This window comes from Perna viridis, chromosome 1, assembly GCF_037379345.1.
Source record: "Perna viridis isolate PV_CMFRI_1.1 ecotype Kerala chromosome 1, ASM3737934v1, whole genome shotgun sequence".
Lineage (NCBI taxonomy): Eukaryota > Metazoa > Mollusca > Bivalvia > Mytilida > Mytilidae > Perna > Perna viridis.
In genome coordinates this window covers 67,399,722-67,414,111 of record NC_142445.1, presented here as the reverse complement: position 1 = coordinate 67,414,111, position 14,390 = coordinate 67,399,722, and the positions used below count along the sequence as shown (strand labels likewise).

At 31.0% G+C, this 14,390-nt stretch overlaps 1 protein-coding gene across 9 annotated transcripts in view; it reads right to left on the bottom strand.

Moving 5' to 3' along the window:
- LOC148630067 (voltage-dependent calcium channel subunit alpha-2/delta-2-like) overlaps nucleotides 1–7,555 on the bottom strand; it is a 42,895-nt gene extending 35,340 nt beyond the window's left edge. For 6 of the 9 annotated variants that reach the window (XM_088560411.1, XM_088560420.1, XM_088560447.1 and 3 more), the window contains exons 1-3: nucleotides 7,399–7,555; nucleotides 1,027–1,108; nucleotides 467–586 (exon numbers count right to left, since the gene is read on the bottom strand). In XM_088560411.1, coding sequence (XP_088416537.1) covers nucleotides 467–586; nucleotides 1,027–1,108; nucleotides 7,399–7,508 — 312 coding nt within the window. In that variant the 5' untranslated portion in view covers nucleotides 7,509–7,555. The remainder of the gene's footprint in view (nucleotides 1–466; nucleotides 587–1,026; nucleotides 1,109–7,398) is intronic. The other 3 variants (XM_088560429.1, XM_088560472.1, XM_088560482.1) reach the window with 1 other exon arrangement.
- Between the last annotated feature and the right edge of the window lie 6,835 nt (nucleotides 7,556–14,390).

Sequence of the window (14,390 nt, the reverse complement as noted above, 5' to 3'; positions counted from 1 at the left end):
AAGTTTAACATATGGAACAACTCAGCCTGAAGAGAAGTCATTCAAAGTCTACGAGGACCCAAACACCATCAAACTCTGATATGTGTAATATCATCAATTAAACCTCTCTTGCATATAGATTCATCCTCTTCCAAGTTAATCTGTCTCAGCAGCCTCATACATGTATTTTTCAAGTATATACCAGTGTTCTCCCCAGGCCATCATAGTGCTATACTTTGCAGCGCTATGATTTCTTAGCACTGTGCTATCAGTCATTAATTTTAGTAAGAATGCACTATGCTATAATTTTGGAGGAAAGCCAAAGAGCTGTGCTATGCCAGGAAGCACTAAGCTATTTAAAAGTTATGGGGATAACACTGCAATTGTATGCAAACACTACATTTTTGTACTTGTAACCTTGTAGGATCCTTTACTTTACATGCAAACATGTACACCAAGATTTACACTGTAATATAACTATACAAACCTCTAATGCTATCATTTTATTCCCAAGCATCTTCTCAAGTTTCATGGCCATTTCATCAACCAACTTCTTTCCATTGTTGTCTTGAACTTTAATGCTAGATGGCAGATCTTTATTGTATTCCTTAAAAAGAAAAAAATCAGATATGCTTTATATTGTATATAAATAAAACAAACATGAGCATATAATGATACATAATTTCTTTCTACAACCAGTTGCAGCAGAATCTATAATTTAGTTATGATATAGGATACAAGTATCTCACTTGCTTTTGTGGAAGACCATTAAATTTGCCAATACAAATTACAATGGGTTTTAAACTTGGTTTAAAAAATGTCATACAGTATTACTTTATAATTAGAAGACTGTGTTTCATGTCATGCAAGTTAACAATAGATGAAAGAATGAAATCCATAACATAACCATACAGACAATCTAGCATTTAGATAGATAGTTATCTGTAATTTGCGATCCAGTTTTGTTTTTTTAGGGACTCCTTTGAAGGAAGTGAACAAAAGAATTTAACAAGTGCATGTATTAATACATAGAAGATGAGTACTTACTGCTTTCATATTATTCACCAGTGCCTGGGTCAAAGTTTGTAATTCAGCATTGATATTCTTTGACCAACTATCAGCTTGGCTTCTACAATGACAAAATTACATAATGACATGAACTTTTTTTAACATACATGTGTATATGATTTTAGTCCTTAAGGTGCTCTGGACCAACAGGAATATGCAGGGCTTCCTAAAAACACCCAGTCTGTTCCTGCTATAAAAGTTCAACAATCACTTTCAACATATATATACATATTATCTTACATTAGTTCCCATAGAACAATTTTGAGCCATACATGTATGACAACTCCGACATTCCAACACTATAATAAAAGAGGATTCACCAAAATCACACTCCCTCAAATAATGATAAGAATTTAGTTAATTTGAATCTTGATCACTCACTTACATACATATAAATACATTTCTGTATACTAACAATAAAATATGATAGTTTTTTATAAAGATGATGGATATTCAACAGAATTTTTGCTCTGTTAACATCATAACAATCCATGACAATAATAAAGTAATGCGAGTACATAGATTGTGGAATTTCAGAGAGAACCTAAATTGATACATGTATTACATTTTAGTTAACAGATATATGGTAAAATTACATTTACATACATGTATATGCATGCGTTTTTTTTTTCATGGTTTCAAACAGATGTGTGAATAATTAATCATTCTCTTCTTTCATGTACATAAATTGTTCCTAATTTAAGATTGTTATAACAGTTTATAACATCATGAATAAATAATAATGCAAATTAATTCCTTTTATCTCTAAAATAATCTAAAAAAATGGACTATACAGTGAGTACATGTATAAGTTCACAATGAGAATTACATAGTGTGTATACCATATGAAAGTCAGCAGAAGAAACTGTGCTATAGCCATTAGAAAGTATAAATAGGAAACTTAGCTAATTATAACTGGTCATTACGAGGCAGTTTACAACTACATGTCGTAAGAGCCGAAAACTGGGGAAAGTCTACTGAATCCATACTTAAAAACTTAAACAATATAGTAAGTGCTGTTGGTTTTTTTAATGAAGAGGGGGATCATTGTCTTAATTGGCATAAATGATTAAAAAAGAAATGGTATTGAATTACATATACAGTAATTAATGACAGTAATACCTATCACATTAATGATAGTAAGTTACATTATGTATATGTATGCATCATCTTTTTCTTTTCCGAGTGGTTTCTGTGAGTATTATATTGACAAAATAAAGAGACTATCCCAACATATTATCTTAAGATGCACTATTGTAGTGTAGCTGAAAGCATTGTGCACTGAAAATGTTTGTTGAATAACATACATGTACATGTAGTTTACATAAGAGAATATTGAAGGGCCCTTTTTAATATAAATACCTGTTTTACTAAGTTGTGCTACCAGTTGTACTTGTTAAACAAGTAAATGATGTCAAGTTGTAAAACATGTACGAAATAAACAATAAAAACGCTTCATTTTCAATGCTTTATTTAAATATCTTATATAGAAGAGAAAAGAACAGGCAACAATAGACACATGTACATGAAATTTTATCTCTTGAATAAACAAATGTACATGTTCAATTTAAATACAAAAAGCGGGAGTACAGTACTGTACTGCACACCTCAGTGATTTAACTTAATGTTTCATCAAAGATTGTGTCATTTTCACTGCATTCCTGAAAATGAACACAGTCAACAGTTTTTTTTTATCTCCAAAAGGAAACTCAATTCTTTAATTCATACTTGTTCAGAAGCTCAAAATGTAGGAAAATGGACAATGATTAGTTCCACATCAATGAAAACATTATTCTTTTCCCCAGTGGTCCTTAATATTAGGATAATGTCCTAAGTTTTCCCTTTAGGGGTGACTTAAAAATATAACATGACTATTAAGTCCTGAACAACAGTACCATCAAACAAGTATAGAAATACCAACATTTATGTTTGGAACATGTAAAAAAAAATCAACAATGAAGTTCAGGTTTTATATCTACAATTGTAGAGTATGTCCACCAGTGCTCCTTTAAACAAATTACCCAACATTAATGACCCATTTGGGATACAACCCCATCATATGAATTTTTTTTTAACACATTTGAAAATTAGACAGTATAAGTGGAAATATTTATTGTGTTTGAAGTATCTTTTTTGAAGAAAGTACACTTCTTATTACCAAAACTAAAGTTATCGGTCATGAAATACAAATGTATTGAATTTACATGTACTTGGGTCAATGAGAATGAAAATGTACACATTTTAACAGTATTCAGGACCTCACTAATTAGTGACAAGAAGTATAGAAGAAGCGACAAGAAGAAAAATTAGCAACAGAAAGCAGTGAAATAGCATCAAAAAAGTTTTTTTTTAAATTTACTGCGAAATAAAATGAATGTAAATATATTTTAATAAAGTGGCAAGAAAAACTTAAGTTCAAGATTTTGAAAAATTAGTATATTTTCAAACGAGAAAAATATATTTTTTTGAAAATGTTACAATGAAAAGATAATAAATTAAATAAATTGAATTTTAGTGTTCAGATGACCTTCTTTATTCAAAGAAAAAAAAAGAAAGAAAATTGATAAAGTTGCAAAAAAAAAAGAATTCCAGATTTATTAATGATCAATGGTAAAAGTGTTATAATCCAGAAAAATGATAAAAAATCATTTGTTATGAATTAACAAATGAACAGTTAAAAAATATAAATAAATTTGGTTTAGAGCCTATATTTAGACTATTGAAGTCTCTTCAGTAACACTTTATGCCAAACTATTTCAGGTTTATGCTTTACTTGATGTTTTCTGTGATACACATGCTTTAAATTTTTGGGTTTATAATTTCGAATTGCTTAACAATTTGAAAATACATAAATTCATTGGAGGTAATTTCTTGCCAAATAAATTGAACTGTACCCAGTTGTTCTTTAGGTCTGAACATTATTTATTGTTCCTACCATTATCTAGTAATAAATTAATGTGAGATAAATGCTGTAATCAGATTGGTTAAAATAATTTTGTTATATCTCAATGGATAGAAAAAATATTGACACATCCTATTCAGTTAAATTCAGAGCTACTTTTCTCATGTTTAAAGATAAAAATATGTTTTAAAATTAATTTATAAGAATTGGCTATGAACAAAATTTTGTCTATTGAAAAATAACATAAATTTTCCATGTGCATATCTTGTTCATTGCACTTCGCACAATAAACAATATGCTCATGGAAAATCTATATTATTTTTCTATAGGCATAATTTTTATCATAGCCAATTCTTAAATAAAATATTTATCATTAATTCATACCTAATTAAGCATGCTGCAAAAATATAGTCAGCATTTTTTTCCTTCTTATTTTCTTTACATTTTACACACAGTGTGGGAAACCACCGTGCACCAGCTCGCCAAATATGAGTAGATGTGTAATTTGGCGAGTTCTCATTAGCTTACACTCGTCAATTTGGCGACCGTCATTTGATTGGTGAGTTCCAAGGAAAGTTAATCAGCCAACAGGTTATTTAGTTAAACATCCCTTAACATCATACATTAAAAATATGTTCCCTACATTTTAAGAAGTTTAGCCTGAATATGTGAAGTGAATTTTGGCATGAAATGCATAATTTTATTGACATGTAAAGTACTGTTTACGATATGCCATTTTAATTTCCAGTAAACAGGATGTGCCAAAACCTTAGCCACAGTACCAATCTCATATTAGTATTCAAATGAAATTATCTTGGTAATTTATGATATATGAATTACCTTGCAAATTAGTTTATTGTCAAAATAAAAATCAACAAGAAGCAAATGATAAACATTTTCTTGTTTCATAATGATGAATCTGTTGAAATATAATTTTATTTTTAAAATATGAGTTCAGAAATGGAGTACTTATTTTGTTACTGTAAAGTACATGAAAAACTTCAATGGGAAGGAATATTTGAAAATGGAAAAGTTTTTGATAAATTTAAAAACTAATGGAAAGATAGCTGAAGAAAGAAAAAGAAAGGCAGAGGATAGTCAAATCCAAGAGAAAACAAATGATAGTACAGACAAAAAACCAAAAAAATTTGGCTAGCAAGGTCAATATTCCACTAGCCAGAATGGTGAACTGGGAAAAAAAATGGTTTCCCACACTGTATACAATAAAATAACATACATAAACAAAATACATGATTAATTAGCCATCCTCTACAAGGCATGGGCATGCAGCAAAGTAGTTTACCATTTCTTTTTTCTTTTTAATTTATTTTAAATATTACATAGCACTTTATTTATATCAAAATATGAGGATCAAACCAACGAAGTTCGCATTCTTTTCAACTGAACCCATGTTTAAAGCTAGTTGAAACAGGCCAGTTCATATTTCAATACAAATCGATATAACTAGCTAGGCTAGTGAGTAATTCAAATGGCTATCTAGGTAGTAATCTGGCTTTTATGTTTGAATGCTGTCAATTATGCCAAAAGATCACACAAGTGTTCTGTGGTAGTAAAGTAGGACACATTGGTATTATGTACGGCAGATTTGTACCTAGAGAGCTATTTAAATTACTAGCCTACCTAAATATGTATTGAAACTGAAACTGGTCAATTTCAACTAGCTGTAATACCAAACACAGTCACTAAAATTTGACTTATTTAATGCATGAAAATGGGTCTGTCACTTGAAAATGGATATTTTTGTCCATTTCTGGTCATTATTTGCTATCTGTAGGGTTCAACTGGAACAAATCAGGAACCAAAGCACATTCATCCTACAGCCTGAAAGGTCATGCGTGTGAAAAAAATAAGGATTTTTTTTCAATTTTTGGCCTCTGTTTGTCCTGAAACCGGAAGTAGTCATTACAACGGGTTAACATCAAAATGGTGGTGACAGAAATCATTCTTATTTAGTTTCCAGGCGGAATAGAGTACTATAGATTTAATTCTGCTCTGGCAAGGATCCGAGAAATGAACCCTACCTAAACAAAATTCTAATTTTTTTCAACAGCAGAAACTTGTGACCTCTTCTTTTAGCTTTCAAGTCATTATTTATTTCTAACAAATTGATTAGCAAAAAGATGTTTCTGTGCAATTAAATATCATATTGCACTCTCGAGCTACATTTATGAATGAAATTATGTGGCATGAGCCATCATTGTCAATGAAATTGTAATTGCCAATCAAATCGCTTCTAATAAATGAATCAAGCCAATAAAAAAATTTGTATGGAAAGCTAATAGGAACTCAATTGTTGTTTGCATGACAGTGCCAAGCATAGATGGTAACTCCAACAGTACTGGAGCTAATAAAAGAAAATTTGCTTATACAACTAATGAAAGAAGATTTGCCAATATAACTAAGCCTCGTTCAATATTGTTGTACTCAGCTCCATAAAACCTCATATTGATCTTGTTAAACTGCAGTAATTGTATAAAACTACACCATACAAGGTAAAACCATGGAAAAAAATCAATCTTTTCAACAAAAGTTTTACCATATTATTATTGATCTTTTTTTTACTTTTTAACACGATCCTATACATGTACAAATGTATCTCTTTTCAAATATAACTCTCAATTGATAAAATGTACTTCTATTTTAACACCCCTTTCTGCACAATTCATTTTTCTTCAAATCTTCCTTCAATATTTCATTTATTTTTATTTTCCTTTATATTTAATTCTTCCATTCAAAATATTGAACTCACTTTCTCAGTGTCAAGAAAGTGAGTTCAATATTTTTGACACTTTATTGGAATATCTTTACATTCACTTTCACTTCAACTAAATAAAAAAAAAACACTTCTTCATGCTATTTCACTGGTTCTTTTCAATTTATCTAGACTTCTTGACGCTTATCACTTCTTGTCGCTAATTATAAGACTGCAACATTCAATTCAAAGAAAACTTTTCATTTTTTAATGGGTAAAAACCCACTAAATATGAGTGGTAGTGTGGGTTAGCGGTATAAATTTCAGGCTACATGTAGTTCCTAAAATGTTTTTAGTTCAATTTTGTACCAGACATACAGGGAACTTTCGATGTCTTGATAATCTCTTATTTCTGGTCTATGCCATGGTGCACATTAGCCCTACAAATTGTACATGTACACGTGCATATTTCAGAGTTTAGTGCAGCAATCAGAAATTCGAAACCATCAATATAGAAATTAAAAAACATTAAATCAAGTCTTGGTGATCAAGAGTACGAAAATTGTGTGGTGTAATGAAAACTCGAATGTTTACTCGATATATATTATATCCCCCTTTATATCTCCCACAGTCACAGACCCAGTACATGCTGCTGAAGCTGAGATTTTAAACGATAGTATATTTCGTGCAACATCAATTTCACTCGGAAAAGCTGTTATGAATAACAAAAACTTACAATAAGTTTGGGTCTTTCCATTGCAAAATTGTTCCAGATATTAAATCCAAACAGAAGAAAATAGCTAAACCAGAGACGAAACGGGCACCTGACAGTCCCATGGCCGCCATTGATTTCTGTATACAAACCTCGTTTTCGATTCAATTTTCACCCCGACTTTCGCGGAAAATGTCAAATAAGGTGGTCATGTGATCTAACATAATTAACGCGATTACGTTAATTAGATAACTGTTGCTTCCATTCGCTTTGTCAAAATATTAAATAATTCATGAACATATGTCACTGTCGTTATTCTCTTTGAACAATGGATTTATTTACGCACTTGCTGTTTTCTTATGGAGGAAAAGTATGACCACAACGGCTTGCTATCCAAAATGCAGCCTTGTTGGCATATATATGATAGGTTAGGACCGTTAGGTTACATGCTAGTGGGGCTGCATATTTGATAGTTAGGTTATATATTGCTAGTGGGGTTGCATATTTGATAGTAAGAGTAAAGCCCAGGGCCCTCACACCACAGGACAGGATGCAGCTGACCTAAAAACATTACACACTTAACATCTCAGTGAAATATACTAGCATTAATTGAAAAGGTATATATAGAACCGGGAATGTATATCAGTGGCAGTTCGTGTCGTGTCATAGTAGGGATATTTCTATCGGCTTACTTTTCAAAAGTAAGCCGATAGAAAAACTTTATGCATACAGAAAAAAGTATCGGCTTACTTTTGAAAAGAAAGTCGATACTTTTGATACGTAAGCCGATACTTTTTTCATTCGTGTTATAATCAAACTGACCAATAAAAAAGGTCGTTATAAGTTAATAGGAAAGTGATTCTGCATAAGTCTAAATTCAGTGATAGGTTCCGCAACCAGGAAACATCCCTATGACCTTATTTTACTGTAACTGTCAAACCGATAAATTAAGTAGATACATAATATGATAAAAGAGGAAAGTTCTCAATATTATTCAATCAAAAAGGTTATGAAGAACAAATGGCTTTTTGGTTGACATCTGAAATTAAAAAAAATTAATGTATTCTTATATAATGATTATTTTGCTGTTTTTTTTCCCTTTCTTTCTATACCTCCTTATCTACCAGTTTCGATATTACTATAGTTCTGAGTCTGCAGACTTTCTTAGTTGCTAAACTTCGAAAAGACTCATTTTTTTATAACTTCGAGAAAATATTTTGTAAATTCCACAATTCATTTTTTATTGAATCAGTCATGATATATCTACATGTATATAAATTAGTATTGTATATTCGGATAAAAATATGTATAATGTTTGCCTCTTGTTACAATATATATTACTGTTTAAGTGTATCTATTAATTATTGGGCGTTAATTGACTGTAGGCTGATAAAACCATATAGTGATCATATTTATTGGATAAAATTTAATTAGTGGTGCACGTGGGTGGTGAAAATAGAAAACTAACTAGAATTTGCAAGATTTACAAGATCACATGATAATTGAACGATATATTTCTTGGTATAACGTGCCCTTGATCAATAGAAATATGCCTATCCAACCTTTCGCCAACATTTCCGTTAAGTGAATTTTACTTGGATGCAATTCATGTATTACATGCAATACGAAGATATTGTTACGCAAATAGATACAATGCATATCAATTGACAGGTGGAACATTCAAGACCGTTAGGGGACGGACCTCTTTTAAATATACCGGTTCAGTATGTAAGAGGATTTTTTTTCAAACTTCATATCAATCGATTGCAAATAAATAGATGTATTTCCTATACAAATTTCCAGGTTGGACGATTCTTGTGAGATTTACAGCACCCTGTCCACTTCAAGAGAACACTTATGTTATGGGAACTCCTCCTTAACTCACCGTGTGCATTTCATCGACTGCAAATAATTCTACACGCTTTCCCATTCAAAATGGTGGTTCTCCATCCAGGATGAATACCGTGATTCCTTACTTCCGATTAGAAGTAAAATGATCTTTAATTACCGTAATATATCCGTTCGAATTTTGATACTCAATCGATTTATATAAATAACAAATAAGAAGTACTCCGTTTGGGTGGGGGAAATCACAGGATAAAAAAAAAACAAAAACAAACACAAACACAAATAAAAATGAAGGAAAATGAGAATGTGACTGAGAGAAAAAAAAAGGAACTGTCAATATTTATCGGCTGTTGGGATGGGTGTGATGCTTATTCTCATTAAAAAAACCCTTTTCCTATCATTTAAAAATACAATAAAGCTAATGTCCTTTATATGTGCAATAAAAAGTGTGTACTTTATCTTATATACTATAAATTACTCTTAGACATGGTTTAAAGCATGAAATCAGTCAGTATTATTGTTAATAAAATAAGTATATTGAATTAAAATCTGAGAAAAAAAGTTCTTTATTTAGGTGCTTTTTTTCCATCAATACATTTGTAATACATAAGTTTATAAATGTTCTATCAGTGTTTAGCATGACAATACACTTAGAATCCTGTCAGAATGTACGCAAAAAACATTTTGCATCAGACTCAAGGTTAACGTTTATACATAAAATGACCTTACCTTCCCACTTACATTCTGATGGATAAATTTACCTGAAAAGGAGTGTGGTGACAGGGTTTTTTTTTTAAATGGGACAACCGCATCAACATTTATTTAGAAATCAGAAAAGAAAAAAAAAGAATCCTGTTAAACTTTTGGAAGCGGATATTTTATTTCATTTCTTGTCACTCTTTGATGTTTCTTAGTCGCCGTTCGAATCCCGGCTTCCTTGATTTCAATTTTATATGTGGTAAACTTGGCGTTTTGTTTAAAATGTTTATTAGAACTGATGGTCTTGTATTTCCGTTTTGATGCAAGGATTAAACTCAATTTTTAACCAGTTCTTACTGTGCTGTAACGAGATATTGTTATGTTCACCATCTAGAATCGATATCACCTGCCACTTTTTTGCAAACTAGACACCAACGTAGTTCATAACAAGGTTATGAAAGCTATGTAATAGATATCGACTAACAGCTGATTCTCAGTCACGTGACAAATTCTAATCTCTATTAAACCTTAAGGAAATATATCAACCCTGAACATTTTGTTATAAATTATAAACTAGAAAGCAGGTTTTTGTGTCAAATAACCCAGAGGTTCTGAGTGCATAGAGGACCCTATATCCTCGCTTAATTGACTGCTTCCTGTTTCATCGCGACATCGAACCTGAATATCACGCAAATTGGTATACTGCTACCATGCATCATAAATTTGTGTGTGTGTGTTTTATTTGTAATGTCCTTTGTAATCAGAATGGTGTATTCAAAAATATACCAGAGTTCAATATTAATCATTTAAAACAGTAATCTTGTGGTTAGATACGTTTGAATTCCACCAATGTACTTTCCTATTATCCCATATTTTTACAATCTGACGATTATTTGAGGCGTAAAATTTAAACAATGGATACAAATTGATTCAGTACATGAGCATTTTGATTTATTGGCGTGTTCTTTTATTTGTATATTGAAACAATCTTAAAAAAACAGTATAGTTCGATAAATTTTCATGCCAGTTCGTTAAGGTGCTTGAATTGGTCAACGAACTATTTGGGAACGAACTGCAATTTTGTTAAAACCTGGGGTTTTTTTTCAGAGCGCTTTCCTTTCTGTACGGTTAACATTCGTTTCCATTTTAAAAAAATATTTTAGAAATATATGGGTTGCTTTCAGTACCTTTATTTTGATATAAAAACACTTTACAACTGAAAGGGACTCTGGTGTAAAAAATAGCTAGAAGGTTATATATTGTCTAAAAAATCGAAAATCCCATTTTTTTGCCATTTTTGATCAATTTTGACTTAGAAAATCGACACAAGTCATCAAAAGAACCCCAGAAGTATTGATTATGATAGTACTAAATAGAAAATACTAAATAAGCCATTTTTTACTGAAGTATAAATACTTTAGGGGTTGTAACATTGAAAAAAATGTGTCAATTTAAGCGATTTTTCGATGGGGTAGAGATACGTATTTTTTTAACTGCAACTTTTTGGTACCAATGGAAAGCTAATATATTTGGCTGTCTGACAAAATGTACTTCGATTTGAAGTAAAATAGAAGTTACATGTAGAAAAATCAAAAAAACAAAAACATTGGATTTTTGCCTCTAAGAGGTACAAAAACTGCCCACAAAATACAAAAACAAAATGCTTCAGTTTAATTTTTGGCGATAAAATAATTTGTTAATGAAAGGTACAAGGGTTCCTGAGAATCATGTTTTGGTTAATTAGTGGGGTGCACGGAGGTTATTTCAGACCATGCACTATTAAAATATTTATATACATTTAGGTAGCTTCACAGTTAATATCATCTAAGTCGGGTTGGTCGAATGCACCTCCATCTCATGAATATTATTTAGAGATTGATTTCCTACAAGAAAGTTCCAGCGTTGGACAATATTGAGTAATATTTTCACACTAATAAAAAATTCAAAGCTGCATGTATTCAGCTTGAATTGTGTGTCCATATTTGAATTTAAACATATTTTATTGTCAAAGACAATTGGATTAGACACAAGTTGTACAACTTATCGATGCCTTCTCATAATATATACATTTGAATGATACATACTTATGACATTTACAATAAATAGTATTATTTACGAAGTTACTATAGATACAAACAAATATGTAGTGACCCATAAACATAGATGCATGCACTGGGGGTTAAGCATGAATAAAATTAGACAGGGATATCGAAAAATATTTACACAAATTGATTCTATTATGTTTAAATAAATTATAAGTTGAATTTTTCAAGACACACATGCATCAATGTTGCAGTGGAACATGATAAAAATAAACACATGTAGTGTTCACGATATACTCTACGAGCTGAATGTAACGACATTATATTACTCACGTAAAAACCGCCTAGTAGCTTCAATGAACGTTTGAACATAACTAAAAATCAATGAGTTAAACTCGTAACTCAAATTATCATCTCAAAAAAGCAGAGTGTTGAGACAAATATTTGTGCGTCCATATTTGCCCGTCTGTCATTCAGGGTACTACCTCTACGGGTGTATCTAGCTGCATTTCATTTTAATTTATATTTCTATAAGAATTTCTTGTAACTTTTTACTTAAGCCTACAAAAGACCAAAATACATTTTTGATTATGTATTGGAGTAAGTTCCAATGTGTTTCATTATCGCTCTCTTTAAATATTATAAAGCTGCATTCAGTAAAAGGTTCTTATTGTTTTCTATTAACAATTTCACTGTAATACATCATTACTTTTAACTTACAAGTCTCAGAAGTTTTCAAGTATGATTTTTCAAATGTCTGAATTTCGGTATCTACTTTTGAAAGTTTCTGAATGCACCAATATGTCTACACGGTTAATTATGCTCCCCGAGCGTAGCGGGGTAACAAGTTGTTTTTGTTCCAACTTAACTTGGCATAGTCTGTCACTTTTGTCTGAAACTGCTGAATGAATTGAAACCAAACTTGGCACAGAAATAGGGGCCATATATAAATATTCCCAAACATTTTGGAATTTCAAACCGTTTAAAGACGTGAAGAATAATAAAAAATGGATAGAAAAAAATTGTAGAGACTTGATATAAAAAAAACAAATTAACGAATTCCTGGAGACGTAAAAAGGTGATTTTATTATCTCCTGTGACAATAGGAATCTGTGTTGGTGTCCAACACAATTAATACTTGTTTTTGTTCTGTTTCTGAACGTGGCGAACTATAGTCTCGCCTTTTATAAAGCCTTTGAATACAACATATGGGTGTGAGCTTGACCCTACAAGGTACTGGAAAGTCTCTTCTTTGTATATTGTTTTATATCCAAGACTGTAGTTGAAGAAATCTGTCAACTTCAAAAACAAGGATATTCGAGAACGACGAACACAACTGACCGAAAAGCTGCATCTTATTTTAGTCCCTGCTCAAGTGTCAACAGATGTATATTTAAAAAAAATCAGTTTTAAATGAACTGTTGAAATAAACTTAAAGCCATCCCTGGGACCTAAAGGTGGCACTAAGCAATCACTATAACCCCTACCTTAAAATGTGTCTAGATCCGTCACTTGTGAATATATGTGTGTCCCAATTTGACTTGAAAATAAAACTTCTGTTGTAAGTTGGCAATTATTGATGAATTATTGAAAATGTGAAATTCTGAAAATTCCTCTTTTATGAAAAACTAATTGTCACACCGAAACTGAAAAAAATATGCACCTGAAATAAGAAGATATGTGTGGAATACATCGATGATTAAAACAATAGTACCAAACATGTCTATTGCGTACCGTTTATGTGCCAAAAACCAACATTTTAGTTCATATTGAGGCATTTTTTATCATAGATTATGGTGGTAATTTCCCACCTAGCTTAACTTGGAAAAGTTCAAATATTTATTATTTGGGCCCCCCTTGTTGAGACACTATATTAATGAACCGTATTACACAAAAGCTTGTTTAAACTACAGTATTCTGAAGAAAAAAAAGACAATATCGGGTGATATAGTACAAAATTCGAAAGTTCTGAAAATTCCCATTTTTCAGACCTTAAAGTAATGTCACTCCAAAAGGATAATCTAAGCGCCTAAATTGACCAGATAAGCTAGGTACATCATTACCTTAATCATGAATGCCTAAAATATGCCTACAATATCAGTATGCTGTGAATGAGAATTCTGTTTGATACTGAGACCAGTTTTCTAGGGGTAGGCGTATTATTTTTAACACTTTTTGAAAATCCTTTCTTAAAAATTAGTTTTTCGTGGTTCATTTATGTAGAAAATTAAATTAATTATTGAATGATACCAAATTTTAGACGTTTTAGTTGAGTAATAACTTGTAGAGTTGAATTTATGTGACTTTTGACCGAAAAATCGAAAATCCAATTTTTCACATTTTTTTAAATTAATTTTGACCACGAAAATCGCCAAAATTCATCAAAAGAACACCAGAAGTATAAATTGTGATAATACTAAGCAGAAA